Consider the following 18,896-nt stretch of genomic DNA (forward strand, 5'->3'; position numbering starts at 1 on the left):
CTGGGTGGGACGCTGCGTTCTCACACCCTTCCACTCCCAGCCCTGAGACCCCAGGGACCAATTCTGGGTCTCCCACGGGGGCACCCCTCCCCAGCACCAGGCCCTTCCTTGTCCAGGGGTGTCTGCTCCAGGGCTCTGTCCTCTCCCAGAAGGCCCTACCCTCCAGCAGCTTGGAGGAGGCCCATGGTCACCCCGGTCCATCCTGTGTGGCCCACCTGGTCCCTTTCCTGGGCCTTCCGATGTCTCCCTGGGGACCACAGTGTGGGTGTGGTGTGTATGGGGCTGGGGCACTCAGGAAGGCAGGGATGGGACAAGGCATGAACAAAATGAAGACAGGCTGAGGCTCCTTAAGGGAGCTCCGATGCCATGCCCAGGCCCAGGTGCCCCCACTTCCTGGCTTTCTGCTTGTCTGTCGCCGTGAGGGAGCGGGAGGCGGGGGTGCCTGGCCTGGGGTCTCAGAGGCTGGCTGCCCCCGTGCTGGGCCCTTCCGGGCTCCGTCTACGCAGGTCTTCCCGACAGTGGGCTCAGCTGGAAACCCTCCTCCAAGGGCAGGGCGTGCCTGGCCGAGAGCATGACCCCTGCGCCTCAAGGCTGCTTTTTCTCTCTGTTTCTCCGCCCTGGGCTCAGGCCCAGAGCGCCAGGAAACCGAAACTCAGCGGCTCTGTGAGCCCCTCCTCCCGCAGGAGTCAGTGTGAAAAAACATCCTCTGCCCAGAGCACCGGGCAGCCCCTCCTCCCCACTGGAGCCCCGCGGGGGGGGGGGGGGGGGGGGGGTGGCACAGAGCCCTCCAAGGCCGGGGTCCTCCTGCAGCAGCCGAGCCCAAGGCACCGGGTCAGCCTCTGGGTGCAGTGCGATGCGATGACGGAGAGGCAGGTCTTTGGAGGGTTCTTCCTTAAAAAAAAGGGCACCTGGGGCGGGGCTGGTGGAGCAGAGGTTAAGTTTGCAGGTTCTGCTTTGGCGGCCAGGGTTCCTGGGGCTGGATGCCAGGTGTGGACATATGCACCATTCATCAAGCCATGCTGTGGCAGGCGGCCCACATATAAAGTAGAGGAAGATGGGCACAGATGTTAGCTCAGGGCCAGTCTTCCTCAGCAAAAAGAGGAGGGTTGGTGGCAGATGTTAGCTCAGGGCTGATCTTCCTCGAAAACCTCCACAAATAAATAAAAATAAATAAATAATCTGTAAAAAAAAAAAAAAAAGGGAGAGAGAACCTGGAACCATGAACACAGTGTGGGCCCCTCGAAGTGGGAAGAGCCAAGTTCTCAGCCGCAGGGGGCCCCTGAAAGCCTTGCAGAGGGAGGGGGAGGGGCCAGGAAAGAAGCAGCGCTAAGGGGTCCCGGGCTCTCTTGGGGCCATGGGGGAGCAGAATCTGTCAGCCCAAAATCTGCTTCTTTGGCATAAGGATTATTTTAGCCTGATTATTTTTAACAAACAGACACAGAAGCTCTCAGTAGCACTTGCCCTTTTGTGAGGGAAATTTCCACTTATGAGGGAAATCTCCACGTGTCAGGGCGTCCCCCTCTGTCCCAGGACGAGGAGGGTGACTCTTAACCTCCAGAAACTGATCAGTGGAGCAGGCGGTCTGCTGTCTGCATGACAGCCTTGCCCTCTGTCGCTGGGCTTTTCCTGGTCACTGCCTGTCACTGTGCTGCCCCCCTTCCTCCTTTGTCTTTAGCCGGGGATGGTTTTTAAGGTGGTGGTTTGGGCCATTTCAAGGAGTTCCCCAGTTTTCCTGGGTCTCTCCCATGTGTATGGGAGATATACCTGTCATTAAACTTGTGTTTGTTTTTCTCCTGTTAATGTCATTTATTGGGTGGGGGTGGGTTGTGAAGGAGTGTCTCAGCCAAGAACCTAGGAAGGTAGAGGGACAATTATTTTTCTGCCCCACAGTAGCCCTCTGCCTTGCCCCTGCTCTCGGTGGCTCTGGAGGACCCTCAGAGGAGGGCAGTGAGGAGGTGGGGCAGGGGACTCCTGCTCACAGTGCGACCTGGGATGCCCGGGTTCTCAGTCTCCCCTCCTGCCAGGGGTGGCCCCCTTTATGGTCCCACAGGGACCACAGCTCTCACTAGGCCTTGAGGGGTGGAGGGCTGAGGCCCCAAAAGTGAGGTACCACTGGGTACCCAAATCTGAGACTCAGGACCCTACCCAAGGGAGGGCGAGGCTGCAACTGCCTTCTGAGAGCTTGGAGCAGGCCCGGCCTCGGGGAGCTGGCCCGGCCTCGGGGAGCTGGCCAGGGTCTTGGCTGGGCCCTGGGGGAGGGGGCTACGCAGGGAGGGCAGAGTGGGGAGCCCAGGACCACTCCAGGTCTCCGCCCTGAGAAGCACAGGGGGGAGACGGGGGCAAGGTCCCACCCAGAGCCCCAATGGAGGTGTGGGGGAGGCAGGGTTGAATGCCCTTCCTCTCCAGTCCTGAGGAGCTGGGCTTCCTGCAATCCTGGGGGAAGGGCTGTGATGAAAATGACAAGCAATAGCATATATTGGAGTATATGAGGAAGCCACTTGGTATAAAGCTGATTTGGCCTGGACTTTTTTTTTTTTTTTTCCAAAAGGGCCTGATGTGGCCATTGAACAGACATTTATGTCTGCTTGAAGCATTTCCTATGTCTCAAAGGCAAGAACAAATGCCCTTAAGGTAAAGCTGCAACTTCCCCCATATTAGCATTTCCTTAAGGATAAGCATCTTTCCTTAGGCTAGGAAGTGATTGCTGTGCTCACCTGTGACCACACAGCTCACCTGTGATCACCCAGCTTGAGACAACAGACCTGCCACCCTGCTGTGCCCACCGAGACAGCCGACCTACTACCTACCATGTCCATCAATCACTGTGCCCTCAGAGCAGTCTTGTAAGTACTGTAAAAGGGACATTTCAATCATGTGGGATACATGCTCTCTGAGGGTGCATAACCACTCTGTACACCCCCACTTCTTTGGAGTGCTCCGTTCCTTTGTGGAAGGACTCTCCCAGGCTATATGGTCCTCACATTTGGCTCATGATAAACTCACCACAATTTTGATTTATAGATTGGTTACGGATTATTTGCACTGATAGTTGTACATTAATAAGGAGCAATTATGGACTGGCCCAGTGGCGCAGTGGTTAAGTGCGCACGTTCCGCTTTGGTGGCCCAGGGTTCGCCAGTTCGGATCCCTGGTATGGACATGGCACCACCTGGCATGCCATGCTGTGGTAGGCGTCCCACATATAAAGTAGAGTAAGATGGGCACGGATGTTAGCTCAGGGCCAGCCTTCCTCAGCAAAAAGAGGAGGATTGGCAGCAGTTAGCTCAGGGCTAATCTTCCTCAAAAAAAAGGAGCAATTAGCCCCCTGCCCCTGCCCGGGTCTGACCGTGGTGTCTCCCCAGGCCCAGAGCCCCCAGGCGCCCCTCACCTCACTGGCCCTGGACCCCAAGCCCGGAAGATCTGGGGCCGAGTGCCGTTGGTGGGGTGGGGATCTCACTGAGATTGAGGGGTGAGATGTGAAGAGGTGTGGGGAGACCATCAGTATACCCACCTGTTCTGATCCCGGGATCCTGCCCGCTCCTCTGGGTAGAGGTGGCCAAGAGCCCCTCCGCATCCTCACTGCCCAGACCTTAACGTGAGGAGGGGGCCTGTGCAGGTGGAGCTACTGAAACCTGCCCTTTCAGCCTCTGAGCCCCTCTCCTGCCCACTGCCAGCCCAGGCCTGGAGGGCAAGCAGTGTCCCAAGTCCTGGACCCTGGCTAGTGCTCCACACTCTCCCTCCCGTGGTCAATGGGACTGTCAGTGTGGGACCCAGAGTGTGGAAGTACATGAGGGGTGGCTGGGGGCACTCCCACATGCAGGGGTCCAGGGCCGCCCCCTGGCCTGCTGAAAGCTGGGCAGAGCTCAGGGACCTGCCTGGCTGATCCCAGATACAAGTGGACCCCAGCAGGTGCTTACCCATCTTGGCTGCCTCAGTGTCCCCATTGGCTTCTCAGGTTCCCTGGAGGAGGGGTGGGTCCTGAGGCTGGGAAGGGGGCAGCAGAGGAGTTAAGGGCAGAGGGAGGGGGAAGGGGAGTGGTCCGGAGAGGGTCAGGGGGCTCCGGGGAGCCTTCATGCAGTGTCCTCTCCAGCCCTCAGGAAGGAGGTCAGCTATGGGAGAAGTGGGGTTTCCTGCTCAATATTACAAGGAAGGGCCTGGAGCTGTTCCAGAAGAGGCTCTCTCGACAAAAGCAAGATGGACAGATTGAAGACTGGAAAGCAGAATGCAGCCTGCCGTGAAGAGGACCTCTGTTAAGGGGTTGGGGTGCAGGTGGGGAGGGGCTCTGCTCAGCCCGGGGGCCCACCCTCTCTGGGCTGCTGTGAGCTCCCCACCCACCTCTGCCCAGGTGTTAGAGGGACGAGGGCAGACATCAGTGTGAACAGGCCTCAGCTCTCGGAGATGGGGGCTCCTGAGACGGAGCAGCCTGGGAGGGGCAGGCAAGGGGACAGGGGGCAGGGGGCAGGGGCCAGACATGGCGGAGCTGAATTTGGCTACAGAGAAATGGGGGCTTCATCCAGCACCTGGGCACTGAGACTGGGGAGTCCGACTCCTGACCCGAGCGTGCCGGGGCCTCCAGCATCCCACCTGGTACCTCCCTGGGGGCTGGGCAGACGCCAGGGTTGAGCAAGAGCACTGGCACAGGGCCTGAGGAGTGCTTTCTTTTGCTTTGCCCCTCCCGTCCCTCTTCCGGTGTCCCCCACCCCTCCTCTCCCTCCCTGGCCTCCCCCAGGCTGCAGGAAATGGAAACTCAGAGCCGTAGGCTCCTCCTCCCACCCTTCCCCTCCCCTTCCCCACCCAGCCTCCTCTGCTGCAACACAGCCTGCCCCTCCCAGCCTCCCACCTCCCCAGGGAGGGGCAGGAGGAGCCAGGTGGGACCACCAGCCGCCCTCAGGTCAGGGCTGCCCCTGACCCCAGCCCTAGAGACTTTACTCTCCAACTCAAAGCAGAGGGAATGCTAGGCCCGAGGAGCACAGACCCAGCAGGGCAAGTGGCTGCAATCCTCTGAGCCTCAGTTTCCGCTTCTGAAAGCTGGGGATAACCATACCCATCTCTCAGTGAGGTTGCACGCAAAGGGATAACAGATTAATGTCACCTGAAAATAGCAGGTACCCAGAGACGGAGACTTGGGTTAGTTTTAGAATGAACATTTGTTACAGATAGACCTGCCACTGCACCCGCCCCACAGCTCCCGGTGCTCTAGGGCTCAAGTTCAATTTCCTGACCATGACTTTCAAGATGACACGCGCAGCTTCCTCTCACCCCACATTGCAGCCTCCATTCACGGGGTGGTCCCTTTAGCAAAGTTGCTTATGATTGGTTTTGAGTGAACGATGTAGTGAATACATTTTATGTGGGGACTGAGAACTCCCCAGATAGCCATCATCTGGGCTGACAGTTACCAGCATTCCTGGGCGACATTTGATTTCATCCCCTTGAATTCTTTTCCTTACTTTTGTTTTAATGCTGGTCTGATCCACTCAAGTGAACCCCAATATTTTCCCTTCCCACTGAGTCTCAACCAGGCTGCTCAGATGTGCTTCCAGATCGTTCCACAAGGTGTTGGCTGGGCCCGGTTCCCCTTCCGCTTGCTGTCCCCACCACACCGTGTCACTCTGATTTCCGGGAGCAGATCTCTCCTCTTGCTAGGTTTGTTTGGAGGCCCGCCCTCCCCTGGGCTCCATCACAGCCTTGGTGCTCAGCCACTTGCATGGCTGGCTATCGCTGTTTGGTGGCGATGATGAGGACACTGCCTTCATGCGCTTCAGTGCCTGCCCTGATCTCAGGGACCCCAGGAGACGGGCCAGACTCCTAAGCCCCCACTGTGACCACCATCCCACCCCACTGGACGGTGCTTCTCGGACCCTGGACGCAGGCACATTAGAACTTCTGGCCAGCCTGGGTCGGGAGGTAAAGGGACCCAGACCCACCTCGTTCCTTCCCACCATCCTAGAGGCTTGGCAGCGTCCTGAGGAATACCTCAGCCTTCACGGAGCGCCTTGCTTCAGTCCTTCACCGCCCCTCGTTTTCTGCCCACCAGCTCAATCAAAGAAGCCCCTCGGCTGCCAACACAATTCACCGACTGCAGGGCCCCCTGCTCGGGCCTCCGCCCCCTCGGTCCTTGGAGACCACAACAGGCCGGCAAAGGGGAAGTGGGCACGCACAGCAATGGCTGGCGAGCAGCACCCCTGCCCTCCAGCCAGGGTCTGAGGCCTTCTCCAGGGGAGCCCTGGCACTCTGCATTGGGACCCTGACCCACTCCTCCCATGGGCCCTTGGGACGCACGTCTCGCTCACCCACCTACTGAGATCCTGCTGCCGGCAGGCTTTGTGCCCTCCTCGGCCCAACCAGCCCACACGCCCTGCTCCCAAAGCCCCCAAGCCCTGGGGCTGGTGCCTGTCCCCCATGCATGCTCCTGCAGGTCGTGTCCTGCCCCACCCCCACTCCCCCTCCGTAGGGTCCTGCCTCCTTCCCGAAGCAGGTGGATCTCCTTCCCTGGCCCGAGGAGGAACTTCCCACGCGGCCTCGCCCAGCCACGCGCAGGACAAAGTGGAAGGCAGGAGGCGGACGTTCCCTTCTCAGCCTCGCAGGCAGCTGGCTGTGGACCCCCCTGCCCCAAGTGGGCCTCAGTGTGGGGCGCTGCCATGGGGATCCCCAACCCTTCCACACTGGGGCCCCACACTGGATCTCTGCCACCCCCTCCAGCACATCAGGGCCCTGTGGGGAGGGGGGCTCCCAGGCGGGTGGGCCAGAGGCAGTCACACTCAGTGCAGGGAGGGGTGGAACATCTGTTTTTATTTGAGGCACAAAGCAGCAGGAGGGCTCCAGCATGGGGTGGAGGAGGGGTGGGGGCCGCAGCAGGAGTTGGGATTGGGAGCCGGTTCCTGGGGCCAGCAGCCCAGACCTGAAAGCAGTGGAACCTCTGTCCCCCAAAAGACTGCCCTCGTAGTGAGTGAAATGTGGGGTATGAAATGCCAGAGAAAAGGAGTGCTGGTGTGGGAGCTCTCGGGGCTGCTAATGTCGGACTCCTGACCCTTACCCCCACCCCCTCCAAACACAGCCCGACACAGCCACACACATGCACACACGGCAGGGGCACACTGCACCCCTGTCCACACAGCTGAGTGTACCCAAGCACCCTTCCTCTTTTGAGACACAGTGGCACGAAGCGCATCATCCACACCACCTGGGGCAGACAGGATGGGGCCCGGGGCGTAAATGCCCCTTCTATGGTCCCCGGGACTCGGTTCTGACTCCAGGACCCTCAGGCTCCAGGGGGACCTTCATCCCTTCCCAGGTTTCCCGAGGAAGGTCACATCATTGACCCCGGAAGTGAGGGCAGCTGGCAGGTGTAGGTGCAGGGGGCAGGCGTGACTGTGGGGACCAGGGGGGTGTCATCAGGCAGGGTGACAAGTTGGAGGAGGAGGCTCTGATATCCTCTTGGGGTCTGGGAGGGGCTGGGCTTTCCTTCCTGAGCTTAGGGAGTCTGGGCCGGGCACAGGGCCCCAGTGGTCAGGGGCCAAGCCGCAGCAGAGCGGACAGCAGACTAAGCAGGAGCCCCAGGCCCAGCATGGTGGCGCTGGCCCGCAGCCCGCCATCGGCCGCGCTGATGTTGCACAGGAAGCTCTGGCAGCAGTGGACGCCCACGGACGCCACACCAAGGTTAACACTCGGGGGCCCAGGGCAGATCGGGGAGCAGCCTTTGTTCAAGGAGTGGCCCAAGTCCACTATGTTCCCTGCACGGAAAACAAGGTTGTGAGTGGAGAGACAGATGGCAGGGGGCCGGGTCGGGTGGAAGCCTGGCCGGCTGGCACCCCGACTCACCAATGCCCGCGGCGGCAGACATGGTCACGCAGTAGTTGTCCGAGTCAGAGCAGACGGTCGGTTTCAGGCAGTAAAAATTGCTGTTCTGATTCGTGCAAGAGAAGCACACCAGGGAGTGGGCTGCAGACGGAGGGGACATGCTGGCGACCCGGTCTCATGCCCTGGGATGCTGTCCAGTATCCCTCACACCTGCACACGCCCAATACCCAATCTTTTGCAGATATTTATTGAGCAACTATTGTATACGAGGCCCCCAAGAAAAGACAATGACACCAGGGGCCCTGAGGAGCTCCAGTGACATTCAAATGCATGGTGACAACAGTGTGTGGGGCAGGGTGGAGGTTTCCAGTGGGAGCAGGAGGGAGGAGCAGCCCGTTGGCTGGGAGACAGAGGCCTCTCAGGTTGCACAGAGCAGCTCACACGGGGATGGGATGGGACGGGACAGGACGGGACGGGACTGGACAGGACTGACAGGCTGGAAGGATCTCGGGGGAGAGGAGGTCCTGGGCAGCCAAAAGGCCCTGAGGGCTCTCACCTCGATCCACTCCCAGGAGGGCAGCCAGCAGCATAGGCAGGAAGACTTTCATTCTGGAGGGGGCAGGTGTCCCGTCTGGGGTCTCACAAAGCCCAAGAAGCCCGGTCTGCTCTGGAAAGACAGCTCGTTGGAGGGCCGGCCCAGCTGCCCACCCCACGCTGAGTGCCAGGCCCTGGGGCTGGGACTTGCCAGCTTCCAGCAGCTGGGGCAGAACACAGAGTGTGTTTCTGGTCTGTTCCTAACCTGCTCCTCACGTGGTACAGGCTCCTTCAGTTGAGACCCCTCCCCAGGCCTGTGGCGCTTGTTGCTGGGGAAGAGGACACTGGAGGCCAGACTAAGAAACTCATTACCAGTCTCAGAATCACACAGGCAGGAGGTGTGATGCCAAAGGAGTGGCCCCTGCCTGTGGTCCTGGGGGTGAGGGGATAATAGTAGCTAACCTGCATCCAGAACTTTCCATGGGCCAGCCCTGTGCCTGGCATGGGCACTCAGGGCTGGGTTGGGGGAATGAGGCACACCTGGCTGAGCACCCACCTCAGAAGCTTCTGTGCGGGGAGGGCGAGGGGCGCCTCCCATTCTGTATGTTATTTGACACGGAAGACAAGGACCTCTGAGTATCTGCTCATTCCCCATCTGCGGCTGGGAAACAGGCTCAGCGACACACTAGCCACACCGGCGGGAACCACAGGCCAGTGTCAGCCGGGTGGGCGTGAGTCCCTGGGGGCTGCCCAGTCCCCTGCAGCTGGACCCTCCCCTGGGCAGAGGCCTGTGGTGGTGGGTGGGGAAAGCACTTTGAGTGTGGCCAGCTGGGGCTCTGGTTCTGGTTTGGCAGAAGGCCTGGCGTGGGAGGAGGAGCCTGCTGCCTTCTGTTGAGGACACCAGGTAGCGGGTAGGGGCACTCCAGGCCTGGGAGGAAGAGGAAGGCCAGAGAGAGAACACACTTGGGGAGGGGCTGGCAGCGGACCCCTCGTGCCCAGTCCTGGGCCTGGGTCTGGGCTGAGATCTTGGGGTCAGAGCAGGAGTGGCAGCTGTCTGGGAACAGTGCCAAGCCCAGCTGGGGCCTGTCCCCCGATCCAGGCAGTTGGGGAAGAAGGCGCCTCCATTTCCTCCTCGGTAAAGTGAGGGTTTGGGTGGAGGAGCCCTGAGCTGTCCTCAAGGAAGCCCTGGCATGCACAGCCACAAACAGTCACAGCCAGGGTCCCCACTGCCCACTGCCAGGCACCCAACCAAGCAGGCCACGCTAGGCTGGGCTGAGGCACTGGCCCGAGTGGACGGGCATTAGTAGGGCCGGGCGGGACTGTCAGATGCTTCCCAGACAGGCACAGGGAGCCCTGAGGAGAGCCAGTGGGCTGCGGGGGCAGGACCATCTGGGAAGCAGACTGCGCACTCCTCCCACAGGGTCACGGCACTGATTTCTGGGAAAGCCGGCCCCCAGTGACTCTAGGCCTGAGAAGGGAAAGGACCAGGTGGCTCCGCACAGAGGACCTGGGTTCCTAGACGCCTCACATGCTTGCATAATCTATGCTAAACAGGGAGCCGTCACCTCTGCCCTGAAGGCTCCTGTCCCCGGGGTGATCCCCAGGGCAGCGAGTTCTCCCCTTCCTGCCGGCCCGCGGAGATCGCAGCCCCCTCCTCGAGTCAGGAAGGCTGCCCCTCCCTAGTCCCCACGTGAGAGTCACGGAGAACCCAGGGATGGGTGATGGGCTCCCAGTGCCTGCGCAGCCCTGGGCCACCCAGCCAGGGAGGACGCCTGGCGGCGGTCTCCACCCGCTCCGGCCCCAGATCTTCGGAAATATTCGAGAGGGCTGCGGGGCTAGGGGGCTGGGGATGGAGGCTCAGCCTCCTGGGGCCGGGCCCACCCTAACCCCCGACTGCCAGCCTCCTCCAGACCTCTCCTCGCTTCCCCGGGCGCCCCCTGCTCCCTCCCCACATCGTCCTGCAGGGCGCCTTCCGCCGCCCCCACGCGACTCACCGCCAGGCGCATGCAGGTCCACGGTCTCGCCGACCCCCGGAGCCCGCGGCAGCCCCAAGCTCCCAGGCCGGCCGACCGAGCGCAGATGGCGGGGCGGGCCGGGACGCGTCCGGGGGCGGAGCCGGGGCGGGGCGATCTCGGGGGCGGAGTCGGGAGCGTGCCCGGGGGCGGGGCCGGCTGGCGCCCAGGCCAGGCACCGAAGCGCTTCTCCGGGCTCCCGGCCCACCCGGCGACTCAAGCGCCGCGGGCCGCCTCCTCTGGCTTGCCGATGATCCTCCCACTCCCCTTCCTTCTCCTACTCATCCTCCCGGCCGCCGATCCTCCTCGTCCTCCTCTCCATCCTCCTCCTCCGGCGCGCCAACCCTCCTCTTCCCTCCCCCTCCTCGTCCCCACGCGGGCGATGACGTCGCGGCGCCCGGCCAGGCCGGGCGGGTGTGTGGCGGAGGGGCTGCTGCGCAGACAGAGGCCCACAGGTGGCCAGACGGGTTTGGGGCTGAGCACTGGGGAGGGAATGCGTCCGCGGAGGCCCACGCGGCAATGCTGGAATCCCTTCTGCAGGTGGAGTGGGCGTTCCCGATGGCGGCCGTCCAGGGGCGGTGTGGAGGCAGGGACTCTCAGCCTGGGCTCCCTGAGGTCGTTGGCCCCGGCCTCGCCTCGGGGCTGAGCCGCGAGCTCTCCCTTGGGTAGGGGAGCGGGTGGTGACAGGACCAGCTTAGGAGGTTGGAGGAGAGGGATCCTCGTTTCGGGGGCTTCCAGGCCGTGGTTTGGGCCAGGCTAGCTCCCTCGATGCCTGTTCTCGGCGCGCGGTCCAGTCGGGACTTGTCTGAGAGGGTGTGTGTTGTGGCTGGATGAGCCATGTCCTCGAACCCACAGCGACCCCAAGAGGTGGGACGTCGGGGTCCATTCTTCCCGAAGGAGGCTCCATATGCAGGGACTTGGCATAACCAGGGGTCACCGCTGATGCCAGGGGGTTTCCATAACAGCCCCCCCTCCCCCATGGTGCACCTCTTACAGTCTCTCCTTCAACCCCAGACTCTGGGAACCGGCTTCGTGTCCCCTGGACACCCACTGGAGTGGCCGGTGCATGTCCACCTGCTCGCAGGTCTAGACGTGTCTGCAGACACTGCTGTCTCACCTTCCCATCTTTCTGGCCTGGAGCCCGAGGCTGTGCAGGGCCCCATGGGAGGGACTTCTCGCAGTGACCTGTGGCTTCTCGTTTTCACACAGACCTTAGCATCTGATCTTGTGCTGCCAGTCCGATGTGTTGCAAATCTCAGGTGTCCCAGACGACCAGCAACCCTAGCACTCGTGCATCCTGTGATGGGGAGTTTCAGACCCCTGAGCGCTGGCACCCCACCCGCCACTGCTTCCCTGTGGGTGATGGAATGCTTCGGGGAGATTCCTGTGACTAAGCCTCCTGCTGGGGAAGCAGGTCTGAACTTGCCAGGTGTGTTGTCTCTGGCCACCTGAGCCTCGCACAACTCGCCCTCCCAGAGCAGACATGGGGTGGAGGAATGCAGGGAAGGAATTCAGAACCTAGATCTCTGGCTGGAAACCACGGGGTGACAATGGCCACCCAGGGTGTGCACTGGGTGGGAGCCAATGGCGTTGTCCTGGCCCTGAGTTCTGTGGCCACCATGAAGTGGGCACTCATGGGTCACTGTGAGCCTGTCTCTCCTCTAAGTCATCTCAGACACACGACGGTGGGTGAGGAGTTTCTGGGTGAGGTTGGCTCAGAGCTGGAACTTTCTCTCTCCATCTCCCTCTGCACACAGAGCTGCCCACCTCACAGGGTCTCAGGGGACCCAGCAAGCAATGACCTGGCGGGGCAGGGGCACTCCAGCTTCGTCCCTGGGGAGATCAGGTGGACCTGCTGGATGCTGCTTCATCCAGCTGCTTGGGCTGCTGTCCCTGCACACTGAGCCGCCACTGCCAGGTGTGGCCCCCTCCCAGCGAGAGCCCCAGAGCAGCAGGAAGCTCCCACATCTCAAGGTGGAGCCTCAGCACACTCCTCTCAGGCTGGCTCCCGCCTGCCTCAGAAAACATCCAAAGTGCTATTGTGACTTCAGAGCACCTGCTCAACCACGGGGGCCTCAGGCTCTTCCTCTAACTCACACTGCCACCTCAGGGCCTTTGCACAACCATTCCCAATCCTGGAATAGGCATCCCCACACCACCGTGCCCCCTATTCATTTTGCTGACTCCTCTGCCTTTGTGGTCCAGGTTTGGTCCCCTTGGCCCACAGTATCCACTGCTCTCAGGCTTTTCTCATCTGGGCCAATTCCTGCCTGATGATATACCCTCTGAGGACTTCTTGTCCCCAAGAGTGACCTTTCACAGGCAGAATATAATTTCCCCAGGACGTCCAGAAGGTGGTCAGTGCCTGTAAACTGTCCAGATTTCTGGGTTCTAACAATCCGCAGCTCTAACCAGGAGGAATTTTACATGGTCTAAATCTGCCCGCACCCACATATCTGGTTTTCTGGTGCAGTCACACCCCAGCATTGGCTGGCCCTGCTCCATGCACAGCCAGGGCAGGTCTGGGAGGGTCAGGAAGGCCATAGGCTCCATCCCCACTATCCCTCCCCATGCCCCCGCTGTTCTGGTGCCCTCCCAGCCCTTCCTGGCTCTGAGGTCACATTGCACACCTCCACGTGGCCATCTCCCGTCTTCTTTAGCCACTTGGAAAAGCTCTGACTTTGCAGACTAACTGCTGATTCCTGGGCTGGCTGCCTCCCCCCAGCCCCAGCGGCAGCTGCACTGTGGCGAGGTGGGCACCATGTGTGCGCAGACTGGGTGACCATCGCTGGCATGCTGGCTTCTCATCCTAGGAGGGAAGGCAGTAGCCACCCGCACTGGGTGTGTCAGCGTTCACTGCTCCCAGCCTGTGGAGGGTGTTCAGGCATGGCTGGCACTTGCTGCCAGTGTCCTCAGGGGCCCTAGCGCCAGTCTCTGGGTGGCCCTGCACTTCTGCCTGGAAGCGCCCCTCCTCAGCCCCACCGGTGGCTTGGAGACTCTTACTGCAGGTCTCTGCTCAGGGGTCCTGTGGGGGAACTGGGCCGACCCTGGCCCTCCCCACCCTCCATCAAAGTGCTGCTCCTGCTGCCTGTGCCTCTTGGTGGGACAAGGACGCTGAAGCCAGCCCCTGAGGTCTTGGGCAGGGTCTCCTGCTGCTCTGGGGCTCTGGCTGGGAGGGGCCATACCTGGCTGTGGCGGCTCAGTGTGCAAAGAGAGCAGCCAGAGCAGCCGGTGAAGCTGGCTGGGGAGGTCATGCTGACTCTGCCACCTTGAACTCCCTGCCTTCCCTCTCTGGGCCCAGCTCCCACATCTCAAGGTGGAGCCTCAGCACACTCCTCTCAGGCTGGCTCCCACCTATCTCAGAAAACAGTCCAAAGTGCTATCATGACTTCAGAGCACCTGCTCAACCACGGGGGCCTCAGGCTCTTCCTCTAACTCACACTGCCACCTCAGGGCCTTTGCATGGCTGTTCCCAATCCTGGAACAGGAAGTGCCCTTCAGACCTCCCTGGCCTGCACCCTCACGTCTCTGCTCAAGTGTCCACATCAGGGAGGTCTTCCCGACTACCCAGGTGAGCCCCCTCCCCCTCCTGCTGTGGAAGAACCTGGTACTTCTGCCCGCACACAGCGCACGGCCTGGCATTGACTAGGTGCTCAGTGAATAACTGGATGAGCACACTGGAGTGGAAATACAGCTTGAGAGACAGTGTTGTGGGGACAAAAAGCCACAAAATTAGAATTGAGAAGCACGATGTTTGCAAGGATGGCATTGCAGGAAGGAGGGCTGGGGACCACCATCCCCCAGTTCCTTCACAGACCAAGGCTTTCTGTCTGCACAGCCTAAGCTCCTCCGTGAAGTGCCTGGTGACCAGCGGGGTGGAGCTCGTGTGACGACCAGCAAGGGGAGAGCAGGACTTGGGTTGTTAGCAAGCTCTGAAAGGCTCTCTGAACCAGGAACCGATGACATGATCCAATCCACCGGGTGTTCATTCCAGAAGACAAGGAAGACCCTTCGCCTAGATGATGGGTTGTTCCAGCAGAAAGTGAAGGATCTTGAGGGCAGAAATTGAAGTTTCTCTGGGTTAAGGAGCTGGGGAAGTGGAGACGAGCTGGTTCAACTGTAGGGAGACAGCGGCCCAGAGAGGCCCCTGGGGCTGGCAACCCAGAGGCTGACATTGATTGATGGCTGACGGAGACACAGAGGGGTGGGGCTGCCCTTACAGCAATGTCCATCCAACCACCCACCCAGAGCTTCTGAAAAAGACACCACCTCCTGTTTCACAGAGGGGCCTGCATTCCCAGCGCCTCTCAGCTAGGCACTGGCGGGTCAGACCCCACCTCCCAGTTCTCAGCCCTCCTTTGATTCCGCAGCACTCAGGCTTCCCACACCAGTGGTGGCCTTGGGAGTGCCTCCGTGAGCGCCCTCCCCCCCACCACCCCGAGCCTGCGGGCCGGTCGTGTCCCTGTCCCTGGTGCTAGCCGGGAGCAGGGCTCACAGGCGGCCATAAGCATGGGTCAGGACACGGGCCCGGGGGACTGCCCGCCGCCCCGACTGCCTCCCTTCTAGCCACCTCCACCCTTGGCCCTTGCTCCGCACCTCCGAGGACAGGGGCCACCCCAGCTGGCCAAGCAGAGCCAGGCAGGACTCAGGAAGCACGTCCTCAGCCTCCCCTCCTTGCCTCTGGCCCGCAACCAGCCAGCCTGGGCTCTGCTGCCGGAAAGGGCTGCCTCCAGCACTGCCCTCCCCCGCCCCCCCCGCCCCCCCAGGCCTCCCCGCCCCCCCCTCCCCCCCCAGTCTTCTTCATCCCCTCCCCGCTCAACCCAGTCCTCTTCCTCTGGCCGCCTCCCTCCTCTCTCCCCTCTCCCTTCCTCTGGCCCCCTCCCCGCCCCCTTGTCCTCCCCCTTCCTTGCTCTTCTCCCCCGCCCCCCATGTCTTCCCCCGCCGCTCCCCCTACTCCTCCCCCCTCCCCCGGCCCCCTTTCCCGCGGCCTTCGTCCGCCCCCTGGTGGCCGGAGCGCGCAGTGCACCCTACTGCAGGCTTCCAGGCCGAGGCCAGCCCACCCCCGAGGCTGCGGTCAGTCTCCTTTCTCCTGGATGCTCGGTGAATTCATTCACACGGCCCCGGGCGCCAGCCGGCTGCCTTTCCTGCCTCTTCTTTCATCTCAGAGACCTCTAGGCCGACCCTGCCCTGGGCGCTGGTCAGACTCCCCCAGGCCTGCCCAGCAGGGCTCCCCAGCTTGAATCTTGGGGTTCTTCCCCTCTCACAAGCAAATATGCTTCAAACTCTGCAAGGTGTCCTGGGTGGGGAAGAGCCGCTCCGTGGGGACACCCTGCTGTCCGGCTGGGGAGTGGGCCTTGGACCTCCAGTGGGGCGCTGACGCCAGGACCCTGCAATCCCTCCCAGTGGCTCTGCCTGGGGGCCCAGCTGGGCGGGAGAGCCAAGTCTGCTCTGAGCCCCTCCAGCAGAGCAGCTGGCGAGGGCGGGGGCCGGCCCTGTGCCGCCTGAAGGGCAGAAATCAGCCATCTACGGCCCCTGGGAGCCCAAATGGCCCGGAGACTGGACGTGCCTCTTTCACAGACAAGTGCTTCACCAGCTTCCCTCCAGACTCTGACTTCAGAGCAGGTCTGAAAAGCCTCAGCCTGGCCAGTGGGTGGCCATGGGAGGAGGCTCCCTTTGGGCAGAGATGGCTCAGCTCCAGTCCCCTCCATTCCCTGTGGTCGTCTGAGCTGGCTCTCTTGCGGGAAGACCCGAATGGCGCGCCTCTGTGGCTGCCACGTCCAGCCAGCAGGGGGCGGCAGCTGCGAGCACCAAGAAGAGCGGAGGGGCGGGGTCCATGCGGGAGATATTCTCTGTCGTCTTCGTCTCTTGCTACTGTTCTGAGGCCTCTGCAGACCAGCTTATTTGTAAAATTTCTACCAGGAAAGGCAGAAGAGTCTCCCCTCAGCATCCCCAGTGGGAAAGGAGAAGGTCAGCTAGGCGGTCCTCACACCCCCGCCCCTTGGCAACCAGGATGGAGTAGAGCGTGCCCCTCCGGAGAGGGCCCGCGGGCTTCCCCAAGCACCGATCCCCACCATGCTCCTCCCCACACCCTGTCACGGCCGCTGGGTGGCTCCCTACGTCCCTGCCACCAGCCCATGTCCTCAGCCCCCGACTGACTCCTTCGTGCCAGGAAGAGAAGCGAAGGGGAGGGCAGAGGGACGGGTGCCAGTTTGAGCGGCCTGGGAACCGGCCCCCAAGGGAGAGTGAGGAGGGCAGGAGAGGTCTTGGCTGGAAGCCTGTGAAGGAGCGGGGTGGGGGGAGACGGGACAGGCTTCCGGCCACGAGGCAGGGCTGCCCCAGGACGGAGGGAGGGAGGGGGAGCTGGGGGGAGGAATGGGGCTGGAGAGTCTGGCCAGGAGATGGGGGCCACTGCAAGAGCGAGAAGGTGCAGGGCAGCGTGGGCCCGGGCCTGGGCTTGGAGCGGTCACGCTAGGCTGGGCTGGGAGCAGCAGGGGGGCGACAGGAGGGCCGGGCTGCTGTAACCCTCCTCACACAGGCTCTTTCTGGAAGGGCCCTCCCCGGATGCCACAGACGGAAGGAGGTTGGAAATGGCTTACAAATTGTCTTTGTCGTAACAACATTCAATCCGCCGTGTGTCTTCTACTCATCTTGTGACCTTCGAGTCTGGCAAGAGGAGGGAGTTTCCTGGAGTTCCTGACACCCCCAGAGCCAGGCCTAGCTGCATCCCGGGGACCTTTCTCTCTGGGCCGTGGGTGGGACTCATGCTTAGGTGAGGCCAAGCCTTGGTTGCTGATCGTGGTCAAGGAGAGGCTACCACCTTGGAACCCGGGCCCAGCCACAATCTTCCCGCTTCTCGGGGAGGTCGTGAGCCCCTCCCTTCCCTCCAGGAGGCTCACACCTTATGAGTACAGTTTTATATGTTTTTGACCAAAATACACTATAAGAAATGTATTTTACATTATGACCAATATATATAAATCCTTACTGTGTGGGGGGCACTCAGTATCTTCTATTCTATCCAGTTCTACCTCATTCTACTTTATTTTCATTAAAAATTTAATCAAAAGTCATTACTCATCAGAATGGCTGTTATTAACAAGACAGGAAATAACAAGCGTTGGAGAGGATGTGGAGAGAGGGAGCCCTCACACTGCTGGTGGGAGTGCAAACTGGTGCGGCCGCTATGGAAAACAGTATGGAGCTTCCTCAGAAAATTAAGAATAGAAATACCATATGACCCAGCTATCCCATCACCGGGTACTTATCCAAAGAACACAAAAACACTAATTCCAAAGGATATATGTACCTCTATGTTCACTGCAGCATCGTTCACAATAGCCAAGACTTGGAAGCAACCTAAGTGCTCGTCAATGGATGAATGGATAAGGGAGATGAGGTGTGTATATATATAAACACACAATGGAATACTATTCAGCTATAAAAAAGATGAAATCTTGCCACTTGCGACAACATGGATGAACTTTGAGGGTATTGTATTGAATGAAATAAGTCAGACAAAGAAAGCCAAATACTGCGTGATTTCATTCATACATGGAAGATAAAAACCAGCAGCGGCGAACAAACAGAGAGAACGGGATTAGTTTGGTGGTTACCAGAGGGGAGAGGGGAGGGTGAAAGGTGTGTGGTGATGGATGGTAATTTGTCTTTGGGTGGTGAACAAGATGTAGTCTGCGCAGGTATCAAAACGCCTGAAATTTATATAGTGTTGTAAACCAATGTTACCTCAATAAAAAAATTTTTTTTAAGTCATTGTACTGATTTCACCACCCACAGTTTGGAAAGCACTGGCCAAGCCTCTAGTTCATGACATTTTTCAGATGGCTTATTAGGACTTTCTTCAGGGAAACTTACGTAACAGAGTTAAGTAACAGTTAAATTAGTTAAGAGAGTTGCTTATGTTAAGTAACAGAGTTACTTATGTAACAAAAGCATTAAGTTGAGAAAGAAATTGAATGTTAAATGGAAATGAACTTGATTTGAGCCATAGAAGAGCAGAAGATGGACTCTGATCCCCCCCCCCCCACCATCTGGGCCGGTCTCAGTTTGTGAAGTGAAGGTGCCCTCGTTGATCCCCGCAGCCTGACGCGGGAGCCCCCCACAGACGCCCACACCGGGGACCCTCGGTGTTCTCCACTGCTCCAGTGGGCTGAGAGGGGAAGGCCGTGCACGTGTGGGCATGTGTGTGCATGTGTGCACACGTGTGTGATGAGGGGTGCAACAAGGAGCCGGGCAGCCTCTGGGTGTCCTCCTCTATCCCTCACCCTCCCTGGAGAAGCTCCCGTACCCAGAGAAACCGCCTCCCATTTTGAAGAGCTCAGAGCCCTGGGACCAGTGGAGCAGGGACCAGTGTCCACCCAGACGTGGACAGAGGGGGTCAATGCCAGCCTCCCTGTGCCTCTGAGGGTGGCTCAGGGAGAGGAACTGGCTGGATCAGGAGGTTGAGAGGCCTTGCGGAGATGGGGAGAGGGAGAGGCGCTCAGGAGGGAGCAAGGCAGAGAGGGGCTGAGACAGGCCGGAGTGACAGAAGAG

The 18,896-nt window shown here is 60.4% G+C and overlaps 1 protein-coding gene and 1 long non-coding RNA gene across 3 annotated transcripts; both read right to left on the bottom strand.

Moving 5' to 3' along the window:
• Positions 1 to 6,765: 6,765 nt before the first annotated feature.
• On the bottom strand, positions 6,766 to 10,702 carry LY6E (lymphocyte antigen 6 family member E). 2 transcript variants are annotated; one of them, XM_046642661.1, is made up of 4 exons: positions 10,329 to 10,702; positions 8,357 to 8,462; positions 7,822 to 7,941; positions 6,766 to 7,733 (listed from the first exon to the last, which is right to left on the bottom strand). In XM_046642661.1, the coding sequence occupies exons 1-4, from the start codon at positions 10,338 to 10,340 to the stop codon at positions 7,510 to 7,512; spliced, it is 462 nt and encodes a 153-aa protein (XP_046498617.1). In that variant the 5' UTR covers positions 10,341 to 10,702; the 3' UTR covers positions 6,766 to 7,509. The 2 variants fall into 2 exon arrangements, with proteins under 2 accessions (XP_046498617.1, XP_046498618.1); XM_046642662.1 differs by having other exon boundaries at positions 8,357 to 8,467; positions 10,329 to 10,696.
• Positions 10,703 to 14,078: 3,376 nt separating this feature from the next.
• On the bottom strand, positions 14,079 to 15,081 carry LOC124228262 (uncharacterized). Its single transcript, XR_006885674.1, has 2 exons — positions 14,943 to 15,081; positions 14,079 to 14,463 (listed from the first exon to the last, which is right to left on the bottom strand). It is a non-coding gene; the product is annotated as an uncharacterized LOC124228262 (long non-coding RNA).
• Between the last annotated feature and the right edge of the window lie 3,815 nt (positions 15,082 to 18,896).

Source organism: Equus quagga, chromosome 16, assembly GCF_021613505.1.
Source record: "Equus quagga isolate Etosha38 chromosome 16, UCLA_HA_Equagga_1.0, whole genome shotgun sequence".
NCBI lineage: Eukaryota > Metazoa > Chordata > Mammalia > Perissodactyla > Equidae > Equus > Equus quagga.

Bases quoted from the DNA above. Each gene is read 5' to 3' on its own strand.
- LY6E (XM_046642661.1), bottom strand. The intron at 7,942-8,356 runs GTGAGAGCCCTC...CTCCGTCTGCAG, and splicing joins CCTCCTGGGAGTGGATCGAG to CCCACTCCCTGGTGTGCTTC. The intron at 7,734-7,821 runs GTGAGTCGGGGT...TTTTCCGTGCAG, and splicing joins GTCTGCCGCCGCGGGCATTG to GGAACATAGTGGACTTGGGC.